The sequence below is a fragment of the Jaculus jaculus genome, chromosome 5, assembly GCF_020740685.1.
Source record: "Jaculus jaculus isolate mJacJac1 chromosome 5, mJacJac1.mat.Y.cur, whole genome shotgun sequence".
NCBI classification, from domain to species: domain Eukaryota; kingdom Metazoa; phylum Chordata; class Mammalia; order Rodentia; family Dipodidae; genus Jaculus; species Jaculus jaculus.
The window spans coordinates 61,725,236-61,743,038 of NC_059106.1; the positions used below are offsets into that span (position 1 = coordinate 61,725,236).

General features: G+C 38.9%; 1 protein-coding gene across 11 annotated transcripts in view; it reads left to right on the plus strand.

Annotated features, from left to right (window-relative positions):
• Positions 1–17,803, plus strand: part of LOC101605199 (delta-type opioid receptor) — a 307,172-nt gene that overhangs the window by 199,162 nt on the left and 90,207 nt on the right. For all 11 annotated transcript variants that reach the window (XM_045149488.1, XM_045149489.1, XM_045149493.1 and 8 more), the window contains 3 exons: positions 1,058–1,133; positions 4,178–4,396; positions 16,722–16,809. In XM_045149488.1, the coding sequence (XP_045005423.1) occupies positions 1,058–1,133; positions 4,178–4,396; positions 16,722–16,809 (383 nt within the window). The remainder of the gene's footprint in view (positions 1–1,057; positions 1,134–4,177; positions 4,397–16,721; positions 16,810–17,803) is intronic.

Below are 17,803 nucleotides of genomic sequence, written 5' to 3' on the forward strand. Positions count from 1 at the left end.
ACCCAAGTTTGATTCCCCAAACCCATGTAGGCCAGATAGATATACATAGTGATTCAGGCATCTGGAGTTCTTTTGCAGTGGCTAGAGGCCCTGGTGCGCCTATTCCCTCTCTCTCTTTCTGTAATACATAAATATCTTTTTGGGGGGGAGGTCCAAGGTAAGGTCTCAGTCTAGCTCAGGCTGACCTAGAATTCACTATGGAGTCTCAGGGTGGCCTCGAACTCATGGCGATCTTCCTACCTCTGCCTCCCAAGTGCTGGGGGATTAAAGGCATACACCACCATGCCCAACCTAAGAAATAATTTTAAAAAAAATTAACACTAAGGGGATGGAGAGATGACTTAATGGTTAAGGCACTTGCCTGCAAAAACAAAGGACTCAGGTTCTGTTCCCCAGGACCCACATAAGCCAGGTGCATACGTGTGGAGTTGGGTTACAGTGGCTAGAGGCCCTGGTGTAACCATTCTGTCTCTTGTCTCTCTCCTCTCCCTCTCTCTTTCTGCTTGCAAATAAATAAATAAATAATAAAAAATTTAAAAAAAGAAATGTCAAGCTAGCTTTAAAAAATTAACACAAAGCCTGAAAAATGTTAAAATATTTCAGAAAAAAAAGAAAAAATTGAGGGCTAGAGAGATAGCACAATGGGTAAAATACTTGTTGTGCAAGCATGAGTATGTGACTCTGGCTGGATCCTCAGAACCTATGTAAAGCTAGCATCTATAGTCCCAGGGCACCTAGGGCAAGAAAGGAGGCAGAGTCAGAGCTGCCCAGAAGCTTACAGCATAGCTAGCCTGGTGAGTGTGGTGGTGAACAAGAGAACTCACATCAAACGAGGTGGAAGGCAAGGGCCAACAGCTGGTATTGTCCTCTGTCCACACATGTGCCAAGGCATGTATACAGCCATACTCATATACATGAGCATACATTACACATACTCAGGTTACACCAGAAAAAGAGAGAGAGAGAAAGAAAGAGGAGAAATTTTGAGCTTCCAGGTACTTCTAACAATTAGAAACTTAAGCATAAACATAAAATTCCTTTTTTTTAATTTTGACAGGTGTCCCTTGGAATTTCACATTTAATGTGAAGTTTTATCCTCCTGACCCAGCACAGTTAACAGAAGACATAACAAGGTAATTAATCGATCCATAGTTAAATATGTGATAATAATTCTTGTTATAAACTCTGAGAATTTACCTATACGGAATTTTAAAAAATGAGCTTTTAGGTGGTTAGCTTAAAATAGGACATTTCTGGTCACATCAAGGCATAATTGCAAAATAAATAAATGAGCCTAAACCTGTAGAAACTGGCAGGAGAACTAGCCTTATTTATCAATGTAAATTACATCCAGTGGAGTGTGGGACTTCTCCAAACCCATATTTTTCCAAACTGTTTTTTGTTTGTTTGTTTTTGTTTTAAGGAAGAGTCTTGCTCTGGTCCAGGCTGACCTGGAATTCACTATGTAGTCTCAGGCTGATCTCAAATTCTCTGTTATCCTCCTACCTTGTGCCTCCTGAGTGCTGGCATTAAGGGCATGCACCACCATGCCCAGCCTGTCCAAAGTGTTTGATGCAGGGTCTCTTGACAAAATGTTAGAATTACCAAACCTATTGAAGAAGAAAATGGCTCTTCTGGGATATTTGCTTATATTCTATTCTATTTTTTAATATTCCTCTACCATTATATGGAGATGAAAAATAAAAGTAAAAACATCAAGTGTTAATGTTTTAAACCATCCTTATGAACTGAGTCTTTCTTTGAGCCCATTTAATTTGTAATGAATCATGTATTCTTAAAAAAATCCTACTAATTATTTTAAGAGAATGATTTTTAGCTGGGTGTAATAGCACTTTTAATTTGTAATGAATCATGTATTCTTAAAAAAATCCTACTAATTATTTTAAGAGAATGATTTTTAGCTGGGTGTAATAGCACTCACCTGTAATCCCAGCATTGGGAGGTGGTGGCAGGAAAATCAGGAGTTCAAGGACATCTTCAGCTACATAGTGAGTTCAAAGCCAGTCTGGGCTACAAGAGGTCCTATCTCAATTCCCCTGTACACACACATGATTTTTACTGGAATTTTCAAAATATTTAACAAAAAAAAAAAAAGAAAAGTAATGCATTATAAAGAGTTCTACTGTGCATATTTATATCCATGGCATCTTTCATGAAACTCTATACCTAGTAAATGCTTGGCAAAAGTTTGTCAAATTGCTGGGCATAATGGTATACACTTTGAATCCCAGCCATTAGGAGGCAGAAGTAGGAGGATTACTGAGAGTTCAAGGCCAGCCAGGGACTACAGAGTGCATGCTAGGTTAGACCCTACATCAAAAAAAAAAAGGGAGGGCTGGAGAGATGGCTTAGGGGTTAAGCACTTGCCTGTGAAGCCTGAAGACCCCAGTTCAAGGCTCAATTCCCCAGGACCCACATTAGCCAGATGCACAAGGAGGCACATGTGTGTGGAGTTTGTTTGCAGTGGCTGGAGGCCCTAGCGCACCCATTCTCTCTCTTTCGCTCTCAAATAAATAAATAAAAATAAACAAAAAAATTTAAAAAAATAGAAAACAGTTTCTTGGCATCTAGGAATTCAATTTACCACACTTTTTTCACTTTTTTTTCCTTTTATAACTTTTTTTTTATTTTTATGTTCTTATTTGAGAGCGACAGAGAGAGAGAGAGAGAGAGAGAGAGAGAGAGAATGGGCACTCCAGGGCCTCCAGCCACTGCAAATGAACTCCAGACACGTGCGCCCCCTTGTGCATCTGGCTAACGTGGGTCCTGGGGAATCGAGCCTCGAACCTGGGTCTTTAGGCTTCTCAGGCAAGCATTTAACTGCTAAGCCATCTCTCCAACCCAGGAAACTGTTTTCTAAGTCTAATTTTTACCATTGACAATGTGATTGCTGGTATGTTTATAATCTCTAGATTTTCATTTATTTCCATATTGCTAAAATAAGAGACTAAAGCCAGCTGTGGTGGCACACACCTTTAATCTCAGCACTCGGGAGGCAGAGGTAGGAGGACTGCTGTGAGTTCAAAGTTACCCTGAAACTACATAGTAAATTCCAGGTCAGCCTGAATTAGAGTGAAACCCTACCTTAAGAAACCAATAAATAAATAAATTAATAAAAGAATAAAATAAACTCTTAAAACTTATTATTCTGTAAAAACTTCATACCATTTTCTAGGACTACCTGATTGTAGTCATCCTTACTTGAGATGCTATACCCTTCCCTGAAAAAAATATTATTTCAATTTCAAACATGTACATATATGATCTTTAATACTTAACACTCGGCAAAACATTAGTTTGTTTGCCTCCTTCAAATGTTTCCAGCTTTTCCTCTTGTTCTAAAATGCACCAGGCATGGTGGCACACACCTTTAGCCCCAGCAATCGGGAGGCAGAGGTAGGAGGATTGCCATGAGTTCAAGGACACCCTGAGACTACATAGGGAATTCCAGGTCAGCCAAGGCTAGAGTGAGATCCTACTTCAAACCCGCCCCCCCTCCCCCCAAAAAAGCCAAATAAAATGCTTTTTATCTATATGAGTTCAACTTCATTTTGGTATTTTTGTTTTTATGAAAAAAAAAACACAAAGAAATAATTACAGGGCTAGATAGATGGTTCAATGCTTAAAGGCACTTGCTTACAGTGTCTGCTGGCCCAGGTTCTATTCTTCAGCACCTACATAAAACCAGTCCAAAAAGTAATGCAAACATCTAGCATTTGTTTGTAGCAACAGAAGACTGTGGTGTGTGTAAATGTACATGAATACATGAGCAAATATAAAAAAATTTTAATAAGAAATAATTACACTTGGGCATGGTGCACACGCCTTTAATACCAGCACTCGGGAGGCAGAGGTAGGAGGATTGTCGTGAGTTCAAGGCCACCTTGAGACTCCATAGTAAATTCCAGGTCAGCCTGGGCTAGAGTGAGACCCTACCTCAAAAAACCAAAAAAATGAAAAGAAAAAAAGAAATAATTACAATATATAGTTAAATGCCCAAGTAGCCTAGATTGAACAATTATTAATATTATCTCACATTTACTTTTTCTCTTCTCTCTATATTTTCCTTATTTTTTTCCTCTCTTCCCTCTATCTTTCTTGCCCTTCTATATGTTGTTGTTGCTGACATGATAGCATCTTTTCTTTTTGGCTTTAGGTACTATTTATGTCTTCAGCTTCGGCAGGATATCATTGCAGGACGCCTGCCCTGCTCCTTTGCAACCTTAGCATTACTAGGCTCTTACACTATCCAGTCTGAGCTTGGAGACTACGACCCAGAACTCCATGGCGTGGATTATGTTAGTGATTTTAAACTGGCTCCAAATCAGACCAAGGAACTTGAAGAGAAGGTCATGGAACTACATAAATCATACAGGTGAGTATTTGTCCAGGGTCCGTTCTGTATTTGTTGTGCCAATAATGACTTGATAATGTTTTATTTCTTTACTGTTTGAGCAAGTCACCTCTGGAACCTTAGCTTTCTCATCAGCATAATGAGCATTGCACTGTAGGATAAAGCAATACATGTAAAATAGACAGGGGCCATGCACATAATAGATGCTCAGTCACGATAGGCATTATTATTATTGTCTTCCCTTTTTTCAGGTTTTAAACTTATGCTGTATTTGTTTTCTTGAGATCCTTAGAGCAAGACGGGTTTTTTGTTGTTGTTGTTTTGATTTTTTGAGGTAGGGTCTTGGTGTAGCCCAGGCTGATATGGAATTCACTATGTAGTCTCAGGCTGGCCTCAAAACTCAAGGTGATCCTCCTACCTTTGCCTCCTAAATGCTGGGGTTAAGGCATGAACCACCACACCTAGCTAAGCAAGAGTTTTTGAGTTGGATTCTATGCATATTGGTAGATCTTAGTAGCCTGGTATACCCTTGCAGGTATTTTGTAAAGTCTTAATCAATTCAATAACTGCACTGCTTTTTTTAATGAAGATAATTGGTAATATTGGGAGGCACCATAACATAGTAATCAAGAGCAAAGGCTTATACTTAGTCTGGGGGAGGTTGAACTCTTGCTTGTTGATCTTGAAACTTTTTGAACTTTAGGTTCCTTATATGTCTGATTTAGATTAATACCTAATAGGAAATAGGTGATTGGAAATAGGTTTAGAAAAGTAATGTGTGCATAACATAATATAATATTGTAATATCTTTCAATAAATGTTAACTAATACTAGTGTCAAGAAAAACATACAAAAAATGTTTCTACTATATACTCATTGTTTATTTGAATGACTTTGTATAGCTAAATTTCCAACTTACCTTAGTCTATTAACATGGAAATCGGATCTTGCCTTGACTTAGCAGCCTGACATATATTATCATGAGTTGCATTATCAAGTTTTAAAAGTGATTGTTCAAAGAAAAATCCAAAACATGGCTTCAGGAGCTTGCATTGGGAACCACATGTATTCTAGCTGTCTTATTCTCCTTGAGGTTACTCCATCAGATTGCACTGATTGAGATTTGTGTTGGTTACTTTCCTTGTTGCTGTTATGACAAAACACCTGACAAGAAGCAACTTCAGGGAGGAAGGGCTGACTTTAACTCACAGTCCATCGTGGTATGGAAGGCATGGTGGCAGGAGTGTGAGGCAGCTGGCTACATTTAATCCCCACCCAGGAAGCAGAGAGTAACAAATGCTGCTGTGCTTCATTTCTCTTTTTCATTCAATCTTACACCCCAGCCCATGGAATGGTGCCACCCACGTTTAGGGTGAGTCTTCCAATCTCAGTTAGCCTAGTCTAGAAACTCTGTTCCGCATACCCTCAGGGATTTGTGTCTTAGGTAATTCTAGATCCAATCAAGTTGACAGTAATAATCATCATAGGCTGTCTAATTTTGAAAGTGTCTCACTGACCCTGTAGGCTGCGATAATTCAGTCATAAAAACCATAAGGACTTTAAAGTCTATAAGCTGCACAGCAGTCAACTTCAGAGTCACCCTGCAGTCATGAATATCTAATGAGAACTGCCCAAACTTGCTTTTTTAAATTTGGGCTTATTCATTCCAATGTACTACTTTCTGATCCCACTGAACACATTATATTTAATTTATTGGTGGTTGTAACTTAAGGCTATTTTATTGTCTTTGAGTCCATTTTTAGTACATTTATTTATAATATTGTTATGATTCTAAACATTTACATATGCATACACATACATCAGAAGTAATTACTGAAAAGAGAAAAAACAATTTAAATAATCTGATTTGTGAGAATGTCACAGTTTTAATGGCTGGGATATAGCTCAGTTGTAGAGTACTTGTCTAGCATACTGGAAGCCCCAGGTTCTATCTCTCATGAGTTTATGTGCTATATACACTAGGTATGATGGTGCAAGCGTGTAATTCCAGCACTCTGGAAGTAGAAGCAGGAGGATCAGAAGTTCAAAGTCATCCCAGGCTATGTCATGAGCCTGAGCTATATGAAACCCTGCTTTAAAAAACAATGTGCCACCGGGCATGGTGGTGCATACCTTTAATCCCAGTACTTGGGAGGCAGAGGTAGGAGGATTGCTGTGAGTTTGAAGCCACCCTAAGACTACATACTGAATTCCAGGTCAGCCTGGGCTAGATTGAGACCCTACCTCAAAAAAACAAAACAAAACAAAACAAAAACAGAAAACAATGTTCCAAAAAAGCTGGGTGTAGTGGTGCACACCTTTAATCCCAGCACTCAGGAGGAAGAGATAGGAGGATTGCTATTAGTTCAAGGCTAGCCTGAGACTATATGATGAATTTCAGATCAGCCAGGGCTACAGCAAGATCCTACCTTGTGGGGGGGGGGGGGGAAGAATGTTTTCATTGTAGAGGAACTTTTTTTTTTTTTGTCTTTTTCAGGTAGGGTCTCACTCTAGCTCAGGCTGACCTGGAATTCACAATGTAGTCTTAGGCTGGCCTTGAACTCACTGCGATCCTTTTATCTCTGCCTCCCAAGTGCTGGGATTAAAGGTGTGTGCCACCACGCCCGGCTGAGGAACATTTTCTAATAATCTAAAACTCAACTTTATTAGTCATAGTATAAGCTTTAGGTGTTCAGTAAACTAGTAAAAGAAAATGCCTTACTGCTGCCATACAGCCAGACAGTGGAAAATAGCAGTGTCAGATTATGGTTGATACTTTATCTCTGGTGATACTTTTAAAAAATTTTTATTTTATTTATTTATTTGCGAGAGAGAGAGAGAGAGAGAGAGAGAGAGGGGCACACCAGGGCCTCCAGCTACTTCATACTCCAGATGCATGCGCCCCTAGTGCATCTGGCTTATGTGTACCTCAACTCTTACACAAGCACACATACCATGCATACACTTGCAAAAATAAAAAAGTTTGCCAGTTGCACCGATTTTCTCTCATTTCTTCTTTGCTTACAAATAAATAAACAAATTTAAAATAAAAAAAAAAAGTTTGCCAGTTGTTCACAGTGGTCTACGGACACTGGTGGTTTTCAAAATTCTCTTAAGGGATCTATAAGGTCAAAATTGTTTTCAAGATAATTCTAAGATGTTTGTCCTTTTCACCATGTTAAACTAAGTGGAGCATAAATCAAGGTTCTAAACTGTACCAGTTAGTAGTCATACTCTTCACCAGTATTCAAGGCAGCTAAAAAATAAACAAAGCCAGTTTACTTACTTAGGATTTCTTTCTCTTTTCTTCCCTGGAGGCTAGAGATCGAACCTAGAGTCTTGCAAGTTAGGCAAGTACTCTACCTCTGAGCTACTTCCCCAACCCAAAAATAATATTAATGAAATAGTAGTAAGTGTGATTTTATTAAACGTTTTTATTTAATATTTTCTGTTTTAGCCAGAAGTACACATACGGCATTTTTTGCATACTAACTCATGAAGTATACTGCATAAGTATGCAGCAAGAAAGGAACTTCTGTGATTGAATTGTGATGTGAATAGGCCATGCATGCAGTAAATTTGGTGTGGTGTATGCATAGCGCACATGTGTGTATCCAGATGCACTCGTGTGGAGGTCACAGAAGAATGTAGGGTGTCTTCCTCCATCACTCATCCACTTGTTTCCTTGAGACAGTCTTTCACTGAACCCAGAGCTGCCATTTTCTGTCATACTAGATGACCAGTGAGCCCCAGCAATTATCTGACCTCTGAACTGAGGTTACAGGTGTGCATGCTCATACCCAACTGCTTATAGAGGTGGTGGGGAATTGAACTCTGGATGAACCAGGTCTTCATGTTTGCATAGAAAGAACTCTTTTCCACTGAGCCATCTCCCCAGCTTATTATTTTTTGATATAATAATTAAAAAAACTCATAAGACATGGTCATTTGGACTTGGCTATTGTTTTATTTTTCCTTGAAAATGAAATGAGCCAGTGCTTTTAGGAAAATAAAAAGCTGATAGTACTTATTGCTAATGCAAAATTCATGACTTCAAGTAAAAATCAGTTTAGCTTGGTACACTGGCATGCTTCCCTAGTCCCAGCTATTTCAGAGGCCAAGGCAAGAACATCATTTGAGTCAAGGATTTTGGGGCCAACCTGGATAACATAGGAAAACTCTGCCTCTTTAAAAAAAAAATAAATTAGGAGCCCAGTGTGATGGCTTACACTTTAATCCCAGTACTAGGGAAGCAGAGGTAGGAGGATAGCTGTGAGGTCAGACCAGCCTGAGTCTACATAGTGAATTCCAGGTCGGTCAGGGCTACCTTGAAAAACCAATAAATAAATAAATAAACAAACAAACAAACAAGAATTTTGGAAAATTTGTATGTGTCACTGTGACCTTGACAACTTCCAAATATTTAAAGACTTTTCTGCTGGGATTGGCAGTATTTTTAATGACTGTGGTTTTAAATATATAATGTGTGATGAAATGCATCACCATTTGGGTGATTTAAGTCAATGAATCAATATATGACATCATATATGAGTAAAAAGATCTTTTAAAACACAAGGTACACCAACGCAACACAGTCAAATGAACAATGAATTTATCAATACAAGCATTTTCATTGATTATTGCAACTAGCCACTAAGAAACTTCAGTAATATCAAAGAAAGCAGTGTTAAATTTTCACTCCTTCACTGTTATTTTTCTCACATGTTATTAATGGTTGAAAAATCCAATAGAAAGCTGGAAAAATGGCTTAGTGGTTAAGGTGCTTGCCTGCAAAGCCAAAGGACCTAGGTTGGATTCCCCAGTACCCACATAAAGCCAGATGCACAAGGTGGCATGTGTGTCTGTAGTTCATTTGCAGTAGCTAGAGGCCCTGGCATACCCATTCTCTCTGTCTCTATCCATGACTTTCTCACGTTTACCTTGATGAATGAAGCATGCACATGCACAATTAAATTTTAAAATCTTATCTAATAATTCTTATCACCATTTTATAAGCAACAAATGGGAGTCTGGCTTTGGAGAACTATTCTTAGCACCTGGCACAATTTAAACTCAAACAGATAGAACAATCTTAAAGGAAAGATGGCTATGGTAGAATTGATGTTCCATTAGGCACAAAATATAAACTAAACAGTAATAGATCTTCATGACTAGAAAATTTAGAGGTCTGTCATCATGGAACTTACTTGTAATTGTTTGGAAAGATTGGCAGTCTTCATGAGCAGAAACTCAAATGGAAAAGTTCATTATGTCCAACAACATGGAGTTTTAACCAATCCAAAGAAACTTCTGCATTTTACTATGCATTGAAAAGTACAAGCCTTAGCACTTGGGTGGCAGAGGTAGGACCATCGCTGTGAGTTCAAGGCCAGCCTGAGACTACATAATGAATTCCAGGTCAGCCTGAGCTAGAGTGAAACCCTACCTCGAAAAACCAACCAAAAAAAAAAGGAAAGAAAAATACAAGCCAATAGAAGATAGTCTACATAAGTGGAAATTGAAGCAGTGGCCCTTTGCCCAGAAGGGAGTTTGAAGCTCTAATTAACTCTTGAAATTAACACTAGCAAATCAAGCTTTAAAAATAATTGTCCTCCATTATGGCTACTAGGGAGGTATGTAAACTTGTCAGGTGTCCCCACTTAATTATTTGAAATCATAGCCCTTAATTAGGAGATGTAACAAACATTGTTAAAAGGCTATTGCATAACACTAGAACTCAATGAATGGCTCTCCTGATCCCATTTTCCCGAAGTAAATACAGAGAAAGTGTTTTAACTTCTCTTTGTAATAAACAAGAGTTAACCCATGTCAGAGAGCCCATGGTTAGGTACTTTTGTACGATGCAATACTTCTAAATAGTAAATTATTAGGTGGTACGTTTACCCCTCCCAACTATTTTGTTACGGTTCTTAGAGGTTTTGGAAATTTTAGCAAAGATGCTGATCATTACATTTTAAGGTGAAATTAATTTAGAAAATATATGTGTTGTACTTAATGTACACATATATCTACAGGTGATGTGATTATGGGAAATTTTCTCCTATCCCTTTTTTTCTTTGCTCTTAATACCTTCTAAATTTTAGACAATGACTGTGTATGATTTTTAAAATTGTAAAAATATTTCTAGACTATTAGGTGGACCAGAGCAAGTAGGGACCCCTCCAAGGAGCAGTCTGCCTTAGGGTATTGAGGCCTGAGCAGGATGAGGATGATGTTTATGGGTTAGAGAACAGTCTGACTTGAGTTACAGCTCAGGTGGATGAGGCAGGCAGTCACATGTGGGCACTCGGTGGTGGGTTTCAGAGGCCAGGCATAGTGTATCCCTGTGGAAGTAAAGCCTGTGTAGGATGTAGACTCACACACAGGTGTTCAACCCCCCACCCTCAGGCTGTAAGAGCATGCATACATTTATGTTGTGTGACATTGTGATGAAAAGTTGTCCTCTACAGAGTTCATGCTTGAGAACTGTGCAACTTACAATTTTGTGTTTGATAGTGTTAATAGCTATCCTTGCTCCATAGGGGAGGGCAGGTGAGCAGGGTGAATAGAAAGTCCTCCAAAGCGGTGGTCTAACACTGGGAGTCAGGATCCAAGTAAGGTAAGGAGGGCATTCATGTGTAGATAGCAGCCCAGAGTCCAAGCAGAATGAGGAGAAAATCTAGATGGAACAATAAGATACTGATTTTATGTGGGGTGGAGGAAAGGAAGGACTAATCAAAAAAGTCAGAATACTAAGGATAATATGCCAGTAAAGAGATATACAAATTATGGAAAGGGAGAAATGAAATGAACACTGTGGTATTGCATTAAAACTGGAGGTTTTGGGCTGGAGAGACTGCTTAGCAGTTAAGGCATTTGCCTGCAAAGCCAAAGGACCCCGGATCAATTCTCCAGGGCCCATGTAAGCCAGATGCACAAGGTGGCACAAGCATCTGAAGTTCGTTTGCAATGGCTGGAGGCCTTGGTGCACCCATTCTCTTTCTGTCTGCCTCTTCCTGTTTCTCTCAAATAAATAAAAAAAAAATTTTAAGAAAATACTGGACATTTCAGAGCTAGAGAGATTGCTTATTGGTTAAGGCACTTGCCTGCAAAGTGTAAGGATCCATGTTTGACTCTCCAGATCCCATGTAAGCCAGACACACAAGGTAATGCAAGTGTGCAAGGTTGCACATGGACACAAGATAGTGTATGCATCTGGAGTTCAACTTCAGTGGCTAGAGGCCCTATCACACCAATTCTCTCCCTCTCTTATAAGAAAAATTACCAAAAACTGGAGGTTTCAGTGCATTTTCATGTTTTCAAGTATATAGATGGTTACAAACATCTAAATGTAAATAGGCATGTACATGTGCACCTGTATACCCTAAGCCTACATTATACTGAAAAGAGATGTTCACAAAAAAAATGAGAAATGTTGAGAAGGACACAGAATGTCACTAGAGAAGCTCCCACCGACTATATCTTAGGCAGTTTAAGTAGGAAGAGAAATAAAAAATAAAGAAAAATTTATTATACTGCATTGAGTAAAATGAGAATCTGAGCTGGGGATATGGCTTGGTGGTAAGGACTTGCTTGGTATGTATGGAGGAACAGAGAGAGAGAGGGAATCTATGAATCTATACTAATATAAATAAATTCAAGGTGAAAGTTTGGCAAAGCATAGCATATTTAGAAAGTTTGAAAGATATGCCCACAAAACATTTATAAACAGATAAAGAGGAATTTCACAGAGGAGAAAGCTGGCAGGTATCAGTGATAAAAGTGAACATCAGTGAAGGGACACGTTGACATTATGTACCACCTGATAAATGCAGTGAGGACACAGCACCACTTCTGAGATATTCCTGTTAGAGATGTATGGCCTGGGTCTGGGGCTGTAGCTTCATGATTACCTAATGCCAAAGAAGGAGTAAAGAACTGCTCCAGAGTAATAGTAAATGAATTGAAGATGGATCATTCTGCAACACCTGGGTAAATTTAATGAATGTTAATTCCCTGGGTTTGACACTCAGTAGAATAATGTCTTTATTTGTAGGATCTACACAACAAAGTATTCAGGAGTGATGTATTGGTATTTACCATGGTTTGGGAAAAAATTATTTGTATGGTACAGGACGTTAAAGAATTGTCAGGTTTATGGGCTGGAGAGATGGCTTAGTGGTTAAGTGCTTGCCTGTGAAGCCTAAGGACCCTGGTTTGAGGCTCGATTCCTCAAGACCCACGTTAGTCAGATACACAAGGGGGTGCATGCATCTGGAGTTCGTTTGCAGTGGCTAGAAGCCCTGGCACGCCCATTCTCTCTCCCTCCCTCTCCCTCTCTTTGTCTTTCTCCCTCTCCCTCTCTCTTTCTTTCTCTGCCTGTCATTCTCAATCAATAAATAAAAATGAACAAAACCCCCCCCCCCAAAAAAAAAAGAATTGTCAGGTTTAATGACATACACTTTTAATACCAGCACTCAGGAGGCAGAGGTAGGAGGATTGCTGTGAGTTTGAGGCCAGCCTGGAAGTACAGAGTGAATTCTAGGTCAGCCTGGGCTACAGTGGTACCCTACCTTGACCCCTCCCCCCAACCAAAAAAACTGAATCATAATTTTTCAAATATCTTTGGGCTTGGCAGAGTGGTTGCCTAGCATGCAGGAAGACCTGGGCTAAATCCCTAGCATCACATAAACCATACATGGTGGTACAAGCCTGTAATTTGAATACTTGGGAGGTAGAAGCAGGAACATCAGAAGTTCAAGGCCAGCCCAGCTTGGGCTTACATAAGTCCCTATAGCAAAAAATTATAAATAACATAAAAATCAGCCAAATTCCAGGTACAAATATTTTTTTAATAGAGAAAGAGAAAGAGGCAGATAGGGAGAAAAAGAATGGGCACACCAGAGCTTCTAGCCACTGCAAATGAACTCCAGACACATGTGTCACCTTGTACATCTGGCTTATGTGGGTAGTGGGGAATCAAACTTGTGTCTTTAGGTTTTGCAGGCAAGTGCCTTCACTGCTAAGCCAATCTCTCCAGCCCTCAATGTAAATATTTTTAAGTAATAAAGTTTTAAAGATCTCTTCTCACCTTTTCCTGATCCAGTAGAATTTTATTTCTATCTATCTGCCTATTTATTTCTATCTATCTTGTCTGTCTGTCTATCTATTGTGTGTGGTGTGCATGTTTGTATATGCATATTGGTATGTGTATGAACACATGTGTGTGCCCTTTGTGGAGGCCAGAGATCAAACTCATGTCATTCCTCAGGAACATAAACATCTTTTTTTTTTTAATTTTTTTTTTTTTATGTATTTGAAAGAGGAAGAGAGAGAGAGAGAGAGAGAGAGAGAGAGAGAATATGGGTACACCAGGGCCTCCAGCCACTGCACACAAACTCCAGATGCATGCGCCACCTTGTGCATCTGGCTAACATGGGTCCTGGGGAATCGAACCTGGGTCCTCTGGCTTTGTAGGAAAGTGCTTTAACTGCTACATCATCCTTCCAGCTCGGCATCTTTTTTTTTTTAATTTTATTTATTTGAGAGAGAGAGAGAGGACCTTAACTGCTAAGCCATCTCTCCAGCCCAACTTTTTTTTTTTTTTTTTTTTTTTGAGATAGGGTCTCATTATAGCCCAGGCTGACCTGGAATACACTATGTAGTTTCAGGGTGGCCTTGAACTCATGGCAATCCTCCTACCTCTTCCTCCCAAGTGCTGAGATTAAAGGCATGTGCCACCATGCCTGGCCCAACTTCTTTTTTTTTTTTTTTAATTTTTTTTTAAATTATTTATTTATTTATTTGAGAGCGACAGACTCAGAGAGAAAGACAGAGAGAGAGAGAGAGAATGGGCGCGCCAGGGCTTCCAACCTCTGCAAACGAACTCCAGACGTGTGCGCCCCCTTGTGCATCTGGCTAACGTGGGACCTGGGGAACCGAGCCTCGAACCGGGGTCCTTAGGCTTCACAGGCAAGCGCTTAACCGCTAAGCCATCTCTCCAGCCCCCAACTTCTTTTTTGATATAGGGTTTTGCATTGGCTTGGAGCTCACATACTAAGTTAGATTAGCTGACTAGTGAACCCCAGGGATCCATTTGTCTCAGTTCCCCAGCCCTGGGAATAGAGGGATATGCCACTACACCTGGCATTTTATGTGGATATTGGGGCTTGAACTCAGGTACTCATGCTTGTGAGGTTAGCCCTATACCAACTAAACTATTTCCCCAGTCCCTTAAAATGCTTTTAAAGCATGTTTATCTGTATACATAGATGTATACTCAAATTGATTGATCCGTCAGTGTCTTTAGGGTTAAAAAAAATGAATATTGAGATGATTTTTATCATAATTGTTCCAATTAATGTTTTAAAAGTTATCAGTAAATTCAAGTGATTCAAATAATTTCCTTTTTTTTTTTTTTTTTTTTTTGTGGAGAGGGGAAGAAGTTTTGATACAGGATCACATGTATGTAGTCCAGGCTGACCTTGAACACCTGTTCCTCCTGCTTCCACCCATAAAGTACTAGAATTACAGATGTGTACCACCACACCTGGCTTCAAATTATTATTCATAATTTTATTTATGATCTATGTATAGTTGAACCATTGGAATTATTAGAAAATTAAGGTTGCAATAGTAATAAACATTCGTAGTTTCCCAATCATTATCTCATTTGACCCTAATAGTCACATTTCATGATTCAGCAAAAACTAAATTAAATTATTGCTTATCTTATCTGCAAATAGAGGTGACAGAGGGAGATATGGACTCATACATCCTAGATTCTAGCCCATGTAATGTGACTTAAGTCCTGACATAAACTCACTGCTTCATACTAAGAATTCTAGCTAGCTGTTGATAATCCCTCACAGCCTGTTTATTCACAAAATTGATCATAGTAACAACAATAAAAACTTAACATAGGCTGGGTATGGTGGGACATGCCTTTGATCCCAGCACTCAGGAGGCAGAGGGAGGAGGATCACCATGAGTTCGAGGCCACCCTGAGACTACAAGAGTGAATTCCAGCTCAGCCTGAGCTAGAATGAGACCCTGTCTTATAAAACTAAAACAAAGAAAGAAAGAAAGAAAGAAAGAAAAACTAAAATATAAAATAACTTGGAGTAACCTTAACTAGGAAAATATGCCACTTATAAATGGAGGAAAACTACAACTACAAAAGTTTCCTGAGATGCTCCCCCTAGATGTTTTTGAATGGCTTGAATCTGTGCATTTGCATATACCTTAATCCTCCACTCCCACCTTTTGTCTTCACCTTCAGATTTATTAATAAATTAAGGTATAAAGATTTCTCACTCTTTATCTCTCTTTCCCTCTCCCTCCCTCCTTTTAGTTGTTATTATTCCAAGCAATCCTTTATTCTTTTTAATGGGGGAAAAGACAGATGAGTTCACAAAAGACTTTTCTTGTTAAATGAAGAGACCCCCGGCTGCTTTCTATAGCTTGAGACAGTCTTATGGGAAAGTAGCATTTCCATGTTTTCCCCCCTTAGGGATGTGCCTAGTTGTTACTGTGAAGTTAGCCTTAATTGGTCCAAATTGTGAAGCATTATGAGTGATATCTTTGTCTTGAAAGCCTAATAGAAACAGCTTATGAGCACTTTTCAAAAGAGAGAAAACTTCTAAAGGAGAAACCATCACAGTGAATGTTTAGACAGCAAGACTGGCTGTTTTCAAACAAGTCTAGTTCATTATGTGCCTGAAAATGAAGATATCTTAATAACAGAAAGCTGTCCCAGTATCTGTGTGCTTCTATTAACCAATTTATTCTGTTTAGATCAGTGGGCAGGACACCATCTGTTACGGGAATTTTCTTTTCATCAAATTCGCTCCCATTAAGAGTCCCAGTTAAGTAATGTCAGCTGCCCTGTAGTTTAATGTCCTTAATAACTCAATTCAGGCATATAGAGAGAAAAAGGCAGCTAAGAGGATATTGTAAATTGTACTGCACCCCCTGAGGATTTAATTTGGTCTCCTTGGCAAGAAAATTAGTAGGAGGAGTTTCTATGTGCCTTCGAAAAAGGCTGAAGAGTGAGGTCACAGAACTCTTGATAGATGGGTAGTTTTAAGAGGATTTTTATAGGATTAACTTTTTTTCTAATAGTTTTTTGGGTGAGTTTTTGTTTCCTTAAAATCTTATTTTTTATTTCAATTATTTATACATAGGTCATGAGAAGATTTATATTTCATAATTACTTACTCTGAAATATATTTTATGTATATATTAGTATGTATATTATTTGCTTATATAAAGTACAACGAACACTTAGTTGTTATTACCACCAATGCTTATACTATAACACTGAATTTTTTATTTTCTATCAAAGGTCCATGACTCCAGCTCAGGCTGACTTGGAATTTCTCGAGAATGCCAAAAAATTGTCTATGTATGGAGTTGATCTTCATAAAGCAAAGGTAGTGGTAGCCATGGCCTTTATTAACATACATGTATATGCTTTATATGATTTGGGTCTCTTCATGCATATGTCACCTTGTTTCACCTAATTATTATTAACTTTCATCTGTGTTATTTTAAAACATTCAAAAGAAATAGTGGCAGGGATGGTAGAATATGCATGTAATCTCAGCACTAGGAAGGCAGAAAGGAAGCAGGAAAATCTTGAATTCAAAGCCAGCCTAGACTACATAGCAAGACCATGTCTCAAAGAAAAAAGTAAGGGAAGGTGGGAGGGAAAAGAGGAAGCTGGTCATGGTGGTTTATGCCTGTTAACCTAGTACTCAGGAGAATGAGGCAAGAGGATTGCTGTGAGCTTAAGGCCAGCCTGAGCTACAGAGTAAAAAAAAAGAGGGTTTTTTTTAAAAAAGAATTTTAGGTGTATCTCACTGAGAGACAGCTCAGTGGATAAAATGTTTGACACTCAAGCATGAGTACCTGAGTTCAGATTACCAGAATCCACATAAAGCTAGGCACTGTAGTGGCACTGTCTGTAACCTCATGGCACGTAAGGCAAGTAGGGAGGTAGAGACGGGAGTATTGGCCCAGCAGCATGTGGGCCAACTAGCCCACTGAACATAGTGAACAATTAAACGAGAGACTTTGTCTCAAACAAGGTAGGAAGCAGAGACTAAGACCCACAGTTGTCCTCTGACATGTATGAGGTATGGCATATGTGTGCCCATACTCACACATAAATGTGTACACACACCTTAACTTCACACACAAAGAGTTTTAGATGTCTCAAATGAATTACCCTTTATCACTTCCACCATCAGATTTTTACAACCCAAACATTGTAAAGATCAAAAGATGTAAACATCTAGAAAAAAAATAAACTTTTCCTAAAATAAAGTTACATTTGAAGTACCCAGTAGCAGCAGGGCACATTCCATAGCCAACACTTTCTACAATAGAATCACCTGGGGTGTCTACTAAATAAGTTCCTGAGCT